General features: G+C 33.6%; 1 protein-coding gene across 2 annotated transcripts in view; it reads left to right on the top strand.

Moving 5' to 3' along the window:
• LOC145328087 (uncharacterized) overlaps positions 1 to 11,243 on the top strand; it is a 633,740-nt gene extending 622,497 nt beyond the window's left edge. Inside the window, exons 20-36 of one of the 2 annotated variants that reach the window (XM_080171649.1) lie at positions 476 to 545; positions 959 to 1,105; positions 1,408 to 1,430; positions 1,943 to 2,022; positions 3,228 to 3,254; positions 3,801 to 3,849; positions 4,275 to 4,315; positions 4,636 to 4,713; positions 5,612 to 5,675; positions 6,097 to 6,126; positions 6,679 to 6,746; positions 8,429 to 8,524; positions 8,910 to 8,977; positions 9,624 to 9,668; positions 9,936 to 9,999; positions 10,363 to 10,398; positions 10,996 to 11,243. In XM_080171649.1, the coding sequence (XP_080027775.1) occupies positions 476 to 545; positions 959 to 1,105; positions 1,408 to 1,430; positions 1,943 to 2,022; positions 3,228 to 3,254; positions 3,801 to 3,849; positions 4,275 to 4,315; positions 4,636 to 4,713; positions 5,612 to 5,675; positions 6,097 to 6,126; positions 6,679 to 6,746; positions 8,429 to 8,524; positions 8,910 to 8,977; positions 9,624 to 9,668; positions 9,936 to 9,999; positions 10,363 to 10,398; positions 10,996 to 11,088 (1,079 nt within the window). In that variant the 3' untranslated portion in view covers positions 11,089 to 11,243. Of the gene's footprint in view, positions 1 to 475; positions 546 to 958; positions 1,106 to 1,407; positions 1,431 to 1,942; positions 2,023 to 3,227; positions 3,255 to 3,800; positions 3,850 to 4,274; positions 4,316 to 4,635; positions 4,714 to 5,611; positions 5,676 to 6,096; positions 6,127 to 6,678; positions 6,747 to 8,048; positions 8,370 to 8,428; positions 8,525 to 8,909; positions 8,978 to 9,623; positions 9,669 to 9,935; positions 10,000 to 10,362; positions 10,399 to 10,995 lie in introns of those variants that run through there. The other variant, XM_080171650.1, reaches the window with a different exon arrangement.
• Positions 11,244 to 17,117: the final 5,874 nt, after the last annotated feature.

Here is a 17,117-nt window from a genome sequence, read left to right as displayed (position 1 = left end):
ACACAAGCAACCTGAATTACCCACCCTGGATAGCAAGGTCTAACTCTGTATCCGGCAGTTGTGGAAGCAAAACTGGCAAAACTGACACAAGCAACCTGAATTACCCACCCTGGATAGCAAGGTCTAACTCTGCATCCGGCAGTTGTGGAAGTGAAACAGCGAAACTTGACGGAGAACCGCGAGAAGCGCCGACATCTAACGGAGAATTGAGCGCTCAAAGGGCTGAAACAGGCCTGCGGACTGGCTGAAACAAGCCAAATAAGTGCAAACGGCTGAAAATAGGCCAACCTTCAATAAAGTGACAACTGAAATAGATGTTGATTATTTAGTGAATGCTAGAGAAGCGTAGCTTCTCTATAGTAAGGTGTCCACGTCTGTCACACTGCCGTAATCTAATTGAACTCCGGTGTCTGCCATTTATCCTCGGCAGATACCACATAATCATTAGTCTATCTATATATCTAAATATATTTAGAATCAAGTAGAAGAGAACTGGTAACTGAAATAAAGAATTACTTGGTCAAAATGCAAATTTCTTTAACAAGGTAAATGTAATGTGGATATCAGACATCTAACCCTTTAAATGCAGGAATTGCCGAGACATTTTTCGAGTATTTGACAAGCATTTTTCTATCATAAGTGGAAAATATTAGATAATTCTTTTCTGAGCTAAATCTTTAAATCATTTTAATGGTGATTTAGATCGGGGTGCGCCGAATTTCATCCAATCACAGCGCGGCATTTTTTACCACCAAAATGATATAAAGATCCAGCTCTGGTCTACTATTTATGGATTCCTCGTTCAGGGACGTGTTCAAAGGTTTGAAGGGGGTTTTCCAATGTTTTAAAAAAAATCGAGGGGGATAAAATGACAGATTTCAAAGTTCGAGAGGGTTAAACACCCCTTTACCACTTAGGACGTCTATGGCCTCGTTTTCTATTTTCTATTTTTTATCAGGAAGAAATCAGATTCTACGCGGCGCAAGGGATCTAAAAAGGAGACATTGGAGCGAAAAAGTGACCAATTCTACAAAGATGTTTACCCCATTATGTCAGAAGCGGCAGATTTTCACTTTTCATACCAACTAATTCAACCCACAAAAAGGTATGAATGAAATAGCATCAGCGCCGTGCTCAGGGTTTTGACAGGGGGGTGCATGAAGCGCACAAGAAAATTTTGTCACCATCATGAAACTAAAATCAATAAGGGGTAAAGGGGGGGGGGGCGAGCTTTAGATTGGTTTATTACAGAAAACAATAGAGGTGTTATTTTGTTTTGTCAGAGGGGTAGATACAACCTTCTAGCTGTCTCCCCCCTACATAATCAACATACTCAAAAGAGGATTATTATGTAAACAATTTATTAATATGATAAAACATTAAATAGAATATTTTTTTATTTTTTAGAATGGAGCTTAAAATCGATACAGGTAAAGATTATTTTTTTTACTAATGGCTATGGGGCATATTATAATTCGAAATTTAAAAGTCTGTCTGTCCGTAAATTTCTTAGTTCTTAAAGTAGTTGGTTGGTTTTTATGAAGATTTTTCATAACAAAGTGCATTTATTATTGTAATTACATTGTACGTTTGTCTGTCGGTCATTTAAAAAGACACATAGCTAATATAATTAAATACAATGGTTAATATTAGGATGTTGTCATTATTGTCTTTTTATTAATTAATTTCAGTATAGCTTAACAAAACCGATTAATATCTGCTAGATTAAAACCGGTTCTCAGCCGGCCATGCTAAAAATCATGTATAACATCGTAATAATTATTGACAAATTTCCACGAATATTAGAATAAAAGTAAAAAATTAAATACCATTTTTGTTAGCCCGAACCTTCTTCCCCTTGGGGCTAAAAAAACTGGTTTTAAATTTATGACTTTTTATTTTAATATCCACGGATAAAATGCAATAAATAACTACTCCAAAGGGAATCTTCCTGTAAAAGAGGAGAACTCAGTGGCCCTGCCCATAGGATGCTTCATTGCTGATTCTGTATTTCAATTAGAGGTAAAATACTTATACTTTTCCTCAGGGCTCGGCAGCCGCTCGTCAACAACCTCAGGGTTGGCTGCCGAGACCTTCCCTTTCTAAATCAATATTTATTAGTAAACTAAAGTCTTTTTCATCACAAGTTTTGATTATGATTTTTAAATTTATTAAGGTATTAAAAAACATAATATATCTATAGCTATACTTCTAGCTTTTATGATTGCTTTCACTAAATGAATATATCTTATACTTTTTCATATAAATATTTTATGAAATTAAACATATATATGTATTTAACCCATTAGTGCCGAACCGGGTTTTAAAACCCGGTGCCAGAAAATGGGAAAAAAACCGGTTTCCGGCTTCATAATTGCATCATTCTCAGTATGAATCCCCCCTCTACTACCCTGGCTTTCATTTCCCCCTGGAGCTGGCAGTTTAGCTTACTTCCGTTTGCTGGTATAGATCAACAAAGTTTGAAAATCATGACAATTCAAAATACCCCATCTAACTTTTTTGTTTTTATAGTAAAGTCGCTGATTTTTTTCGTGAAATCTAATGTTTATTGACAAGTACATCTATTTGTGAATTCGTTTTATTTAAATTATTATTTTTTATATGATTTTTTTATCGTTTTTTTACGCCCTATATAGGCCCGGTTCGGCATTTCCATTTTGAGTCTGAAATTTTTATTACCCGGTTTCACTAATAGATCTTTTTTGACAACAACAACAAAACAGGGTTTTTTTACCCGAAATCGCCGGCTAAACACGAAATTTGAAATAAATCAATTCGTATTATACTTGTAGCTCTTTAGATTACATGAGGTTGTGTAGTTTTCAATTACGGATCGTATCAAAGTTCTAAAAAGTGTTCATCTCACTTTTGGCGTTCAAAAATTACATTTTTCGATTTTTGGTCAAAATAACCGGGTTTATACAGGTCAACCGGGTTTTAAAACTGGGGGAAAGCACCAAAAACGGGTGTTAATGCCTGGTTGGTATTTATGGCCAAGCCGAACCGGGTTTTTTTGCAACTTTCCTGTGCACGCCACTAGAGCAAAACAAAAAAATACGAATTCCGTTTTGACCATTATAAAGCTTCCCTGAAACTTACAGCTCGATCGGCCCATAAAAGTGGCGCTCGTCACTAATGGGTTAATATTGGATTTTTGAATATTAAAAAGTACATTTAATGTAATATTGATTTTTATTTGTTGTTAGGAAGAAAAATTGGTCAAAGAGTTTCAGGTATTTAATGACGTTGAAAATAATTAAACATTTTATAATAAGTTATTTAACACTAGTGGCTACGCCCCTAGAGGCCTCTAGTGGCACTTTAAATGTTTTTATTTCTTAAAGTTAATTTTTTATGTACGATACCTCTTTATTTCACGTTGAAGTCTCCCCTAAATTAAAAAAAAATTTCGATTTTTTTTGTCATTTCTCTTGGGAGGGTGGTGGTACCCTCCCCCAAAATAGTTATAAACCTTCCCGGGACTTATGAGAAGCTACCCTGTTAAGGAGAACCCGATCGGTTCAGCGGTTAGCGAGATCCTTCGGTACAAACACACAAACACACAGACATCCTGTTACTTCAGTACATATAAGGATTTAAAATTATATTAAAAACTTTTAGAATCGCCGTTACCAGGCAATTGGAGCGTCTTTTGTTCGTCCGATTATTAATCCATTTGAATATGATTGTTTCTTTTTAATTTATTCATTTCTACAACTTCAATCATAAAAAAAATTTGTCGCTGATTTTAGAATGAACTTTAGCAGTTTTACTTTTAGGCTGTTTATTTGTTTTGTTGGAGAAAGGTTAATTCTTTATACCTCAGGAATAATATTAAATTTTAATAATGATTCAAAAGAAAATATTTTTAAAAAGAAATATTTTGCGGGCTATATCTTCCACTAGATTGCTTAAAACCTGCCCAGAAAAAGTACAAAACTTCCTTGATAATTTTCGGTATGCTTTTAAATTTGTACAGACAGACATCTTATTACTTTCAGTGCATATTTTTAATGAATTTTTCAAAACAGGATTATATTTGATGATAATACCAAAAATTCAATATTATATATTCTTTTTCGCAATTAAAGCTAATATTGCTTGATTCACTTCTACAAGAGATGCGATTGATAATGAGTATTTTTAAATTGAAATATAGTTCGGAATGATAAGGTAGACTTTTTTCCTTTGAATTGGGTTGAGAAAGATTTCTAACTGAATTTTTTTAAAATTTGATTTATTATATATTAGGACGGATTCTAACTTGTATGAAATTAAACACATTCACCTAAAGGTAATCTAAATTAATTATATTTTTGTTTTATAAAAAAAAGTTTTTAATTTTGATATCTAAAAAAAATGAAAATCGAACCATAAACACCAATAATAGCCAAAATAAATAGCCCAAAATCTGCCAAAAAAAAAAACAGTCCGACCGCCATGGATAACTTATAGCTGATTAAGCTCTTTAATGATGTGAATGTTATCAAAAATTTTCAGCCTCCTATCTTTTATAGATTACGTTTCGGACGGAAATACGGACGGACGAACATTTTGACTTATAGGGTAGCTTCGCCTTCCACGTGATCATATTGGACATACATATTTTTTAAGGATCCAACCTTGAATATCAGCATTGGTTTTACAGATAACTACAATATTTCAAATATCATGCTTCTAAATTCGGAACAGGTTAGTATCATTAATTTTTTTTCCGCGGACAACTGTCCAATATCCAAAGGATAAACAATTTATTACGTGTTTTAAAATCTTCTTAAAATATTGTGCATCTTATATAATATACGTGGATATTATGACAGGAGAAAAAGCTAAAATGGTACTCATTTATTGGTCAGTTGATTCATCTAGCATCTAGGGAGGGGAAAGGGGATGGAAGGGGAAAATCACTGCAATTTTCACTTAATTAGAGAACATTAAAGATTGGTGTAAGATCCAAGTAATAATATATAAATTTATATAATTCATAATAGTCAAACATTTTTCTTAGGTCTAACTTACATTAATATACAATAAAATTAATAATAGTTATTAACGCATCGTTTTATAAACAGCTTTCCGCGGATACTAAAATTAAAAATTATAAGATTAAAACCAGGTTTATTAGTCCCGAGGGGCCGAACTGGTATTTTTTATGATTTTATTATTCGCGTAAAATTGTAAGTAATACGATGATATGCATGATTTATCAGTATAGCTGAGAACCGGATCTAATCGGTTTCGAAGCCATACTGGAATAGAATTATTCTTTTAAAGAATACAAGCTTATTTAGCGCAGCTAATCTATAATTAGGATATATCTGTACGTCTATCTTTCTTGAAAACGATTAAAAAATTCTAGGAGGGAGGGGACATTAGGCTGTCCCCAAAGTTTTATAATAAAAATTTCTCTTTTGCTGGTCTAATAAGATTATGGACTTTTATTGAATTAGGATCGGTTAGTTCATTAATATGGGTGTCCAAATATTTCAACCAGTAATTGTAATCTACAGAACAAGTAATTTTGTGCATCATCATTGGGGATGTGCATCAATTGTGTTATCCCTTTAGATCCCTGATATAATGTGTTAAGGTTGTGGGAGGCATAGACAATGTTCCAGATTGTATTTTCAGAAATATAATGGAGGAGGCACAAGGTTTGTTATATAAAACTGTTTAAGAGATCTTAGGCTAAACAAGGATGACAACATTCATAAAAGTAAAACTTAATAAATCAAAAGGTCAGACAAAGGAACTGTACATTAACAAATTTAGAGTAACAGCATACTGGCTTCCTAGAAATATTCATAGATTGTTCACAATTGTCCCAGGAATTATCATGCTAAGTTTGAAATAGATTTTAAAAACAAGAGCTAAATAATGGAAACAGAATAACGTTAAATATAGAACTAGGATTTAGTATGTCCTAGTCATTAAAACATTTTATACAGTTTCCAACGGCGTTATCCTCTTTTTTTCGGAAGGAAATTTTTTAAGCATTATATATTTTATTTACAAACTAAAATGAATTACAATTACCTTCAATTTAATTTTTCTGATATTTATTTACAATTTCAGGAGGCAAAATGGATGTTCTAATTTATCAAGGTAAAGATTCTTTAATATCATATAAAATCTATTTTTTGCAATATAATAATTTAAAAATCATTTTATTATAATGATCACCGGCCACTTCGCCCCTTGGCGCGGATGTCATAAAAATAGTCTAAAGCTACACAAAGACAATTATAACGCTTCCTTACAAAGTACAAATAAATCCAAGATATTTAGCTTTTGACAAAAAAAGACTTTACTACAATTTAATATTATAAATCAACAAATTTACTATTTTCAATAGGTTTTCTATACCATAACAGTTCAAATTACAATGTTGTAATTTTTATGCCAGTATGGCATATAACCGGTTCTCAGCTATACTGAAAAATCATGCAAACATGTATAGCATCATATCGTATTACAGCCAATTTTTCCACTAAAAAGTAGAAAAGTCGTAAAATTAATACCAGTTTTGTTATCCCTGGTTTTCGGCCCCCAGTGCTAAAAAGATAGTTTTAATCTTACAATTTTTCATTTTAATATCCGCAGAAAACTGTCTGTAATACGATGCAATAAATAACTGTTCTATATTATTACATTTAGAAATTTTGAGACTTGGTCTGTTTTATTTGAAATCTGTGTTTGGTTTCCGTATAGATCAAGTTGATGAGGTAAATATATAATAGACGTTGCGCTCTTTTTTTAAACGCATTGCTTATCTATAATTGGGGTCTGTCCGTCAGTCCGTAACGAATACTACGATTCTTGTAATATTATATAATTGTTACAAGCGCTAATGTTCGTTTGTTCAACCGTTTCAAAGCTTCCACTTTTATGAATGTTGTAATTTTATTTTATTGTAGTGATTTTTAAATAGGCATCTCTATAATTAAATGTAATATGTAAATTTGGCCTAATATTTCTGATTTGATGAGCTTCGTTTTAATTGGTGTTTTCGTCCTTGTCATTACTTTAAAAATATTGATTTATAATTTTACATGTAAACCATTTAATTAAGTTTAAAAATCAATACTAAAATTTAAAATATATTCGTCTACATTATGAAGTACTTTTTTGTCAAATTTCCTTTTTTATAATAATTTTGAATAAATATATAAGTTTTTTTCTTATCATGACCAATAAATTGAGAAAAACAAATTGTGGATATTGATCCACCTTTGGGGAAAAGTATGGAAACTCAACTGCTCTAGGGAAATCTGCGTGGATACTCAGGGAGTAAGGGAGGGGACAATGGGCAATTAATTCAATTTAAGAGTTTTTGAAGAAAGGCCATGAAAACCAAAATAATCCCGAAAATATGGTGGAAATTGTAAAGTGATTGTTGATTAAATCTAGAAAACCATAAACTAAGAAAAAAGTTCCAAGAAAAAAAGCAATGATTTGAAAATAAGATTACCAGTATTACAGACTGACATAACCATTCTGTAATTAATTACTAGAAATATTTCCCTGGATCTCTTCAGATGACAGGGAAAGAGAAAAGAGATTTGGGGGCAAGTGATGTGAACACTGAAAAAAGGGACAGGCAGGCGTGTAGCTGGATGGGCAAGTATATGACCCGCACGCCTACCTGCCCCTTTTTATCCTGTTTATTTCCCCCACCTCCCTTCTCCATTTCCCTTTCTCATCTACTTTTAAAAAGGAGGTGGGGATGAAGGGAGTGAAATATACTATGGGAGGGGGGCCGTGTATTTATATTTGAACTACTCTCTGTCTGCAAAACTATATATATTCAAAACTAACATAGCGAGTAACGGCATTTCTTGCGCAAGTCCCCAAACTCAGTCAGAAACTGCTAAATTCTTGCACATTCCCTTTAAGCCAGTCCCCAAAGTCTGAGACTCCTAAAGATTGAATATTCGATCCATTGTCCCCTCCCTTACTCCCTGGTGGATACTCAACTACTATTGGGGAAACGTGAAAATTCAAGTACTATTGTTTCGATTTTGTAGGAAAGAAGAACTCTACTTCACTATGGAGCCTGGATAGGAAAGGAAGATGTATATGTATCTATCTATTGTATATTAGGAAAGAAGAACTCTACTTCACTATGGAGCCTGGATAGGAAAGGAAGATGTATATGTACTTATCTATTGTGTATTAGGAAAGAAGAACTCTACTTCACTATGGAGCCTGGATAGGAAAGGAAGATGTATATGTACTTATATATTGTGTATTAGGAAAGAAGAACTCTACTTCACTATGGAGCCTGGATAGGAAAGGAAGATGTATATGTACTTATACATTGTGTATTAGGAAAGAAGAACTCTCCTTCACTATGGAGCCTGGATAGGAAAGGAAGATGTATATGTACTTATCTATTGTGTATTAGGAAAGAAGAACTCTACTTCACTATGGAGCCTGGATAGGAAAGGAAGATGTTGTTCAAATTTTACTTAAACTTGATCCTGATCAAATTTTATGCCAGGTATAATCAAATCAATAATACAAAGTAGAATGATGTCTGTCTGCAGCTTAAGATCTCGATAAACGATGAACCTATTTTATTCTGCTCTTTAGGGAATATACCTACTGGTGGTCTTAGGCTATTTTCCTACAAAGAAAATGATCAAACCCAATTAATTACCTCTTGAGGCAAGGCCCCTAGAGGTTAGGGGCGAAGCTACTAGTATAATATAATGTTGTACGGTTTTTTGTGTAGTGAAGGATCTTAAACACTTGATAAGGTTTTGTTAGCCCTTGCCATCGGCCTCTATGATTTAACAAAACTGGAATTAATCTTAAATTTTAAATTTTAATATCCGTGGAAAACTGTCTATAATACAATGCTCTAATAACTATACCTGTATTAGGATGAATATGGTGAAACTCCAGTTATGTTGGCAGCCAAGGGTGGCAAGGATTGTCTTCAATCATTAAGGTATTAAATTTTATAAGCATCTGCATCAAGGACGTCTAAAAGGGGGGGGGGTAAAAGGGGTGAATACCCCTCACCATATAAATATTACCCCTATTTTTGGGGTGTTGTAGGTATCCCCAACCATTTAGGAGGGGGTATTTACCCCCCACAAACAATTTTAAGGGGGTTTATTTTTTTTGGGGGGGGGTTTAATTATCCCCCCCCCCCCCCAACAGATTACAGGGGGGTAATTACCTCCCAAAATAAAAAGCTTGGACGCCCCAGATCTGCATTATAATATCAAAACTTACCCTAACTGTGGCATAATAGGACTCAACAGACGGATCTCACTCGGTTTCGACTGTAGTGAAGCCCCGCTTCTATTCCCAATAACACAGAGATTATCTTCACAAGTTTATTGAACCATAGTTTTAACAATAATAAAGTCAATCTCTACGGAGTTAGACTAGGTTAAATGCGATAATAACAGATTTCTTGCTCTATTTTGGGGAAAGGAATCATCAATACTATAGCTATATAAAATTAAATCATGGTAAAGGCATTTTTTACTAGCAAGTAAGAGTTAATTGATAGAAAAGGAAAGGTTTTTAATGTAGATGTTATGATTATGTTATATATATAAGAATCCGTACAATGTTTTTTTTAGATTATTACTGGATGAATACACAGGGTACTTTTTGAACACAACAAAGTAAGTTTTACGACAAAGCAATATAGAAGTTATTTTGAAATATAGATTTTTTATTTCAAACTATAACAAAGATTTTCCCTGTATAAAAGTAACATGATTTTTGTCTGTACCGAATGACTTTGCTTACTGCTAATATGGTTCTCCTTTACAATGTAGCTTCTCATAGGTCCTGGGAAAGTTTATAAGTCTTTTAAGGGGGAGGGGGGGCATTTATTTCTTAATTAGTTTAGAAAACTATTTTAATATTACTGATATACTTTATTTAAGGAACTATGATGGCTTGACCGCTCTACACATCTCTGCCATAGGTGTTGACCCTATAGTATCAGAGGTAAAACAAGAATTATTAACAATTTTTTGTTATATCATAATCCTTGCATTATATAAAGTAGTTAGCGTTTTTTGTCTTCACCCCCCTCCCCCCCCCAAAAAAAAATATTTTTTTACTCTTTTTGAAACTCAAATTTAAATGAAATGAGGTTGACTTTTCCCCCTCCTACCTTAAGTACCCCTAGAGGCTTCTAGGGGTGTAGCCGCTAGTCCTTGTATAAAGTAACAGAATGTCTGTCTGTAGATTAAGATCTTGCTCGAACTGCTCGTCTGATATGGACCAGAATGGTCTTTAACTATTTTGAGGGAAATCGCCCCTAGAAAATAATGAACCACCCCAATAATATTTACTTTTTCTTTTTAGATTCTCATTAGAGCAGGTGCCAGTCCTAATATCAAGGTAATAAAATAGTTATTTCTCGCATCGTATTATAAACGGCTTTCCGCGGATATAGAATGTACAATTAAAAGATTAAAACTAGTTTTTTTTAGCCCCGAGGTGCCGGAGGCACCGGCTAAAAAAACTGGTTTTAATCTTTTGATTGTACATTTTTATATTCGTAGAAAGCTGGATATAATACGATGCTAGACACAGTTTTTTGTATGGATGAGAACCGGTTCCTATCCACCGGATTCGAATGAATACGAGAAAATTATTTCTAAATATTCAAAAATGAGATTGATTTTTAAAAAAGAAGTTAAGGTTGTTTACTCCATTACATTGACCCTAAAGTTAAACCTTATTTTAATCTTTATTATTAAACTAATAGAATAGAGGGGATAGGGCAAGAAAACTGTCCCGATTTTGTATTGGGTCTTTGAAATCAGCTGATTGTGTCTGATTTTAGAGTGACTTTCTCTCCCAACGAAATTTAATTAAAGCCGAGTCCCTACAAAAGATCAACAAGCAATTTGCTAACAGACAGAAAGAGTCTTTGCCACTTGGGGCAGGAAGTTGACTGGATTATTTATCTCTACTTATACATTTATTGTTTAGGATGTAGCTGGAAGAACCCCAGTGGACATGGTGGACACAAACAATATCAGCAGAAAACAAATGATTGCTTTGCTAAAAAAATATTCAAGATAACTGTGATACCTACTTAATATATATTTTTTTAAGAATTTAAAAATTTACTTTTTGGGCTATTTACTGCAAATTAAATTATATGTAATGATTTATTGAAAGTATAGTAATTATACCATTGTTCCATGAAGGACAGTCAAAATATCTTATCACATACCTCATTGAATATAATTCAAATCAGACATTATATATTGAAAACTATATGGTATAAATGAGTATTTTTCATGCTTTGTTTATAAAAAAGTACTTGGATAACTAACCTTAATAATGGTTGAATATATACAAATATCCCACCGAAACCAAATTTAATTTTAGGCAATTTCAATTGTCAAAAATTTAATTGAAAATATAAAATCTAAGACGAATAAACAAAACTTTACTAATGTTGTACGTAGCATAATAAATTGTGATATTTGAAGCATTTAACAAGTACCAGTGTTGAAATTGTAGTCTAAAATAAAATATATGTATAATTAATTTTGTATTTAAATGTTTATGAACTTCAAATTTGTTTAATGCTTTCGTGAAAAGAACAATACCAGAGACGTGGGGGTAATTAAATTTTAAAACATTTTTTATTTAAGTTACCCCCCTCAATCTTTTAATACCCTTTTTTACCCCCCTGAAAATAAAATCTTGGACGTCGTCCTTAAACAATCTACTTTATTGTTTGGGGGCAATTGATTTTTTGCTTGGATCTTTCTAAAAAATGTGATCTTACTCTTACTAAAGAAGAGATGTAACACGTTCTCATATCTGTTAGCCTAAAAACTTAGTAGACAGTTAAATCTTAACATTGTTCAAACTTTTAAAACAACATTTTTAATTTACTCCAAAGAAGTGGTAATTTTGTATCTGTATATGAATTTGTCGTCCATTGTCTTAATTATTAATATGTCTGACTCTTTATAGTTGTCAAAGGCTAAAGCACTAAATTGCCATTGGATGGTTATAAATTAGGAAAAAATTGTAGCATTGTGGGGGTCTAAATAGAGAGAGGTTTGTGTTTGGTGATGTAACAGCATAATACAAGGTTTTTGCAGGACGAAAGGGGCCATTGGAATTTCATTACACTGGTCCACAATGGAACTTTTATCGGATTGGTTGGTTCATTAAGTTGAGCGTTCAAACGTTTAAACCACTAATTGTAATCTACAGAAAGGGTAATTTTGTAGATCATTATTGGAGATGTACATCCGTTATTGCCGTATCCCTCAAATACATTATACATCTAGAAATATTTTTTAAGGCAATGTTGAATGGGATTTTCTTTTCAGATTTAAGTCAAGTCAAGACACGAAAAATAAATACAATTCTCATTTCTCACTATTTTCCCACATAGCAGACAATTTCCCCTATTCACCTTTTTCCCCTCCAGACAAATTCCCCCGCATTTTATTTTCATAAGACAGCTTCACTTTATTATTATTCCCCCATTTACTCTAGGCCTACTTGCCCCCAAAACAAACCCGCCATGCACAGTGTAAAAAAAACTCTTAAAATTTAAAAGTTCAATAGGAATTTTTATCTAAATAAAAAAATATTTTCACACTTAATTTTCAATAAAAATTGATTTTAGAAAAGCAAACAGGATCCTAATGAATACAGTTATAAAAAAACTCCGTGTTTATTCTACTGTGTTGCCCTCACTCTGTCCCTACAACCCACTCACTCGCTGTCTTCCTATTGGTCCATTTTTACACAAAGACTAATAAAGAATATTCCATTTTGTTTTGACATAGACTTCAGGAGGAAGGTGGAAATTTCAACTCTAAAACCCAATTTTTGCCCTTGAAACCCATATATCAGTTAAATTTTTTTGAACAAATTGAAAATTTGTATTGTGTTTGTTTCAAAAACGTAACTTTTAATACATACTTACATTCAAAAAGATAAAAATCCGGGAAAATAGTCAGACCACCTTCCTCAATCTCTTTATGTGAAAAATCAGCTGATTTTGTAGTAGACTTGGAACAGCTGATAGCTAGCTCCCCCCCCTTCACCTTCTCTCCCCTTCCTTAATCTCTTATCCAATCACTACTCTGAGCCCTTTCCCCTTTCTCTTCTTACGCTATAATAAAACTCCTAATGCCTTCCCTTTCATTTTTAAGAGTGCATACCTCCTTTACTCTGATTTTATTTCAAAGTTTCAAACTTTTTATTTTGTTTCAAATATCATAAAACTTATCTTAAGGATTTATCTAAGCCTATCATAACATTTATCTTTTTAATTTTTTATCAAAATAGATTCAATTCTTCGGACATTAATATATGGCAACCCTAAAACAGCTGATTTGCCTCGTATTTCCCCTCCACTTTCTTCCCCGTGAGAAGTTTACTCTATAGTACAGCTAGTCAGGGACATCAAGTTATCAAGTCTGATGCTTGTAAAGAACAAATTTTGACCAAACACAATTGAATTATTCATAAAAAAAGGGTTGATTTTATGAATATCAACTCTTAAAGGGCGAATATAGGTTGAATATAATATGGGCTCAAAAAAACCGTGCAATTCCATAGATTATAAGTAACTTTAAGATATTGACATATCCAAATGTATAAGTCTGTTATAGCTTAAAACCTGAACATAAATTTATGTAATAAGTGTGGTTCCCTAAGAACTCCAAACACCCTAGCATCACACAAGGCTTCGGTTTAAGGTTGAATTAAAAAGCTTTCGTTAAATGATAGTCGTAATAAAAGTGGAAACCAGTTATCAATCTATTTTTTTGTATTGTGGATTGTTTCTTCCTTGACAATATTCCCCAACAAAGTGTAAAGTATATGAATTTTATTTTTAAAAAAAAACCTTTATAGGAGAAATTTTATTTCATGTAAGTATGAAAATTATATGGTAATTGTTATAATTAATTTAAAGAGGACAAAAATAATAGGTGAATAGTGTTTTTTTTCTTATATTTTTTTCTGGAGAAAATCTGGCGATCGGTGCGTTTGTGTGTGTGTGTTGAAAAATGCGTACTAGGGTAATTATATCATCAAGAATTAATCATTGATCTTTATACAGAAAAAAAAACTTTAAAACGTATTATTTACCCTAGTAATTACTCTGGACGCAAATTGACGCAAATTATTTTATGCTTTTTAAAAAATCAATAAAATAGTATATAATATAAAAAAAAATAAACACTTTAACCCTTTACAGTCGGGCCCCTAGCCGCACCTTAATCGGTCGGGGGGGGGCGTTCAACGCCCCCCCTTATTATCTCAGTTCCTATTAGAGCTAGAGGGCTAAATTTTTTTGTGCAAGTCCCTTGTTTGATAATGAATTTCCGACCTTTTATAAGTCTAAGTCAATTTTCGCTTCCTTCACCCTTTTATTTAACAACCTTTGTTTTTAGGTCTTTTTTTACCTAAAAATTTCAAACGGCTGTAATTTTCTTATTTTTGAAGCTAGAAGAAAATTTTTTTTCTAGAAAATGTTTAACTTTATGTAAATTTTACATTTGAAATATCAAAATATATATTTCAGCGGCCGCAGCTGTACTTGGCAGCTGCCAGCCGCCGCAGTCGGCGGTCGGCGGGAAAACGGCGGCGGATCTTCATGAAATTTTAATACGTTATGTAGACATGTCAAAAAAGCTTAAGTTTAAAATTTGAAGTCTGTAAGTCAAAAATTGCGGCCACAGGAGCCTTTTAAAGATTTCTGGAGACCTGGAGGATCAGGACCTGCAGGATCATACCTGGAACCTGAAAGTGACTTGAACACCTGTATTTCATATTAGGATGTACTTCTAGAGGATTTTTTAGTATTTTGGTATGATAAAATGCTTTGTTTTAGTCAAAAAAATATTTTTGCTCTTTACCTGGATGACCCTGCCAGGTTTGATGGCATCCTGTGCCCGCCAGGATGGAGATATTCAAAAAATTCCAACTCTCAGTTATGTGTCATACCCATACTTAAAAAGTCAAGCAGTTTGGGCTCTTTATCTTTCACACACAGAAAATGAGACAGAAAAAACCGGATGGGGGGGCGTTCAACGCCCCCCCCCCCCCCGACCGTTAAGGGTTAATTATCAATTAAGATGCATGCCAATGTAATAATCAATTAAACTTAAGAAAACTAGTCAAAAAAAGTCTTGTAAAGGGGTAAAATAAACGATTTTGTTGACTTTCTCATTTGTCATATGTTGAAGTAAAAGCAAAAATTGCAAAATCTACTTAAGGATTTTTTTGATTTTTTAAATTTAACATAGATATTTTAAAAGTATGTAATGGCACCTTTCATATAAGCTCATATCATATTGAAACTATATTCGCCCTTTAAGGAATTATACCCCGCCAAACTTTTTGATAGAAAGGTAGCATGCTATGTTCTTCAATACCTCAAATCATAGCTAATTTGCAAACTTTTGCGATCTAGTTTGATGGTAGCTAGACAGTATTTTCGAGCTAATACTCTAGTAGCTTGCTATCTCATAAATCTCAATTGACACATTTTAATTTGTGCTATTATTGTTCTACTTCACCTTTACTCTGCTATGACATCGCTAGTGAACATGCATGCTACCTTTTTTTGAGAAGACAATTATTAACTTATATTGCCAAAAAATTAGGATAATAGCCTCATGGAATTTTTTTTTTCAATTTCGACAATTTGGGTACCCCCCTCCCATCCCCCTGACAGAACTATAAACTCTTGCTGCAGCGCTCTGCTCCCTAGCCTGCCTAGCTGCAGCGCTCGGCTCCCTAGCCTGCCTAGCCGCAGCACTCGGCTCCCTAGCCTGCCTAGCTGCAGCGCTCGGCTCCCTAGCCTGCCTAGCCGCAGCGCTCGGCTCCCTAGCCTGCCTAGCCGCAGCGCTTGGCTCCCTAGCCTGCCTAGCCGCAGCGCTCAGCTCCCTAGCCTGCCTAGCCGCAGCGCTCGGCTCCCTACCCTGCCTAGCCACAGCGCTCGGAATACTTTTTTGAATTTGAATTCAGGTTTTCCTAAATAACCTAATATAAGTTTTACCCCCAGGGCCTATGATACCCTAACCCTGCAGATCTACTCTGTACTCAATATTACCTAATGTAATCATTACCCTGCAGGACTTCTACTTGTTGTTCCCTATTCCTGGTATCAGAATCTAATATGGGACAATAAAATCATGCAATGTCAGAGAAAATAGGGATGGTTTAAGCAAACTCTAAATAAAGAACATGATGATTTACCTAATTAAGCCTTCACAAGGAATAACCAAGAAAAAGAAATCCACTTAGACCAAAACAACCAGGAGGAGAAAACTCCTTTATAAACTGCAAGAAAAGAAAATCTCATCACTCAACCATGCTCAAAGTAGTCAAAAATCCAAAAAAGACTGGAGAACCATTGTGTCTGGCAAAGGCACTTCAAAGACGAGATTATTGGCAATGATGATAATAATAATCATACAATGTCAGGGTAGGTTTTTTTATGGAAATATTGGACTGATTAGGATGAATACAATTACTCCTAGTATAGAGGTTTTGGTTCATTATAGGCTGTGGTCGCAGTGTACAGAGACCTAGGAGTTTGAGAGAAGGGATTAGAAGTGCTTGCTAATAAGATATTAGAAAGTGAACTGTTGATGTTTGAATTTGATTTATTTGGGGATGTTAGGAGGCGTCATTTTTAAGTGTCCACTGGTCATGCAGGTGTAAGATAAAATATAACTAAAGACTTTTACCATTTTTAAATTTTCATAGAGTTAACTTTGACTACTTCCATTGATATTTGCTTTAATTTTATCTTTTAAGGCCTTGACCTACAAATAAAAAGTAACAATAAAAGTAGTTGAACAAATTTAAGCTCCAATGAAATATTTTATTTTCAATAAAAATAACATTATTCCAATAATGCATCCAACCCTTATTTCTATTTGAGAACCCTGAATTTAGACATACATTCTCTCTCCCTCTTTTTCTACTATCCTCTCACCCACCCCTTCTCTTTCTCTTGTGTGTGTGTGAGTGTGAGTGTGTGTGTGTGATATGCATTTTTGATCCATCCATCCAGGCATTCTCTATCTATTGTACATGAGTGAGAACCAGCCTGG

This window comes from Acartia tonsa, chromosome 9 (assembly GCF_053477335.1).
Source record: "Acartia tonsa isolate MP-2025a chromosome 9, ASM5347733v1, whole genome shotgun sequence".
Lineage (NCBI taxonomy): Eukaryota > Metazoa > Arthropoda > Copepoda > Calanoida > Acartiidae > Acartia > Acartia tonsa.
The sequence above is the reverse complement of the archived record's forward strand: the minus strand, read 5'-3'. Positions and strand labels throughout refer to the sequence as shown.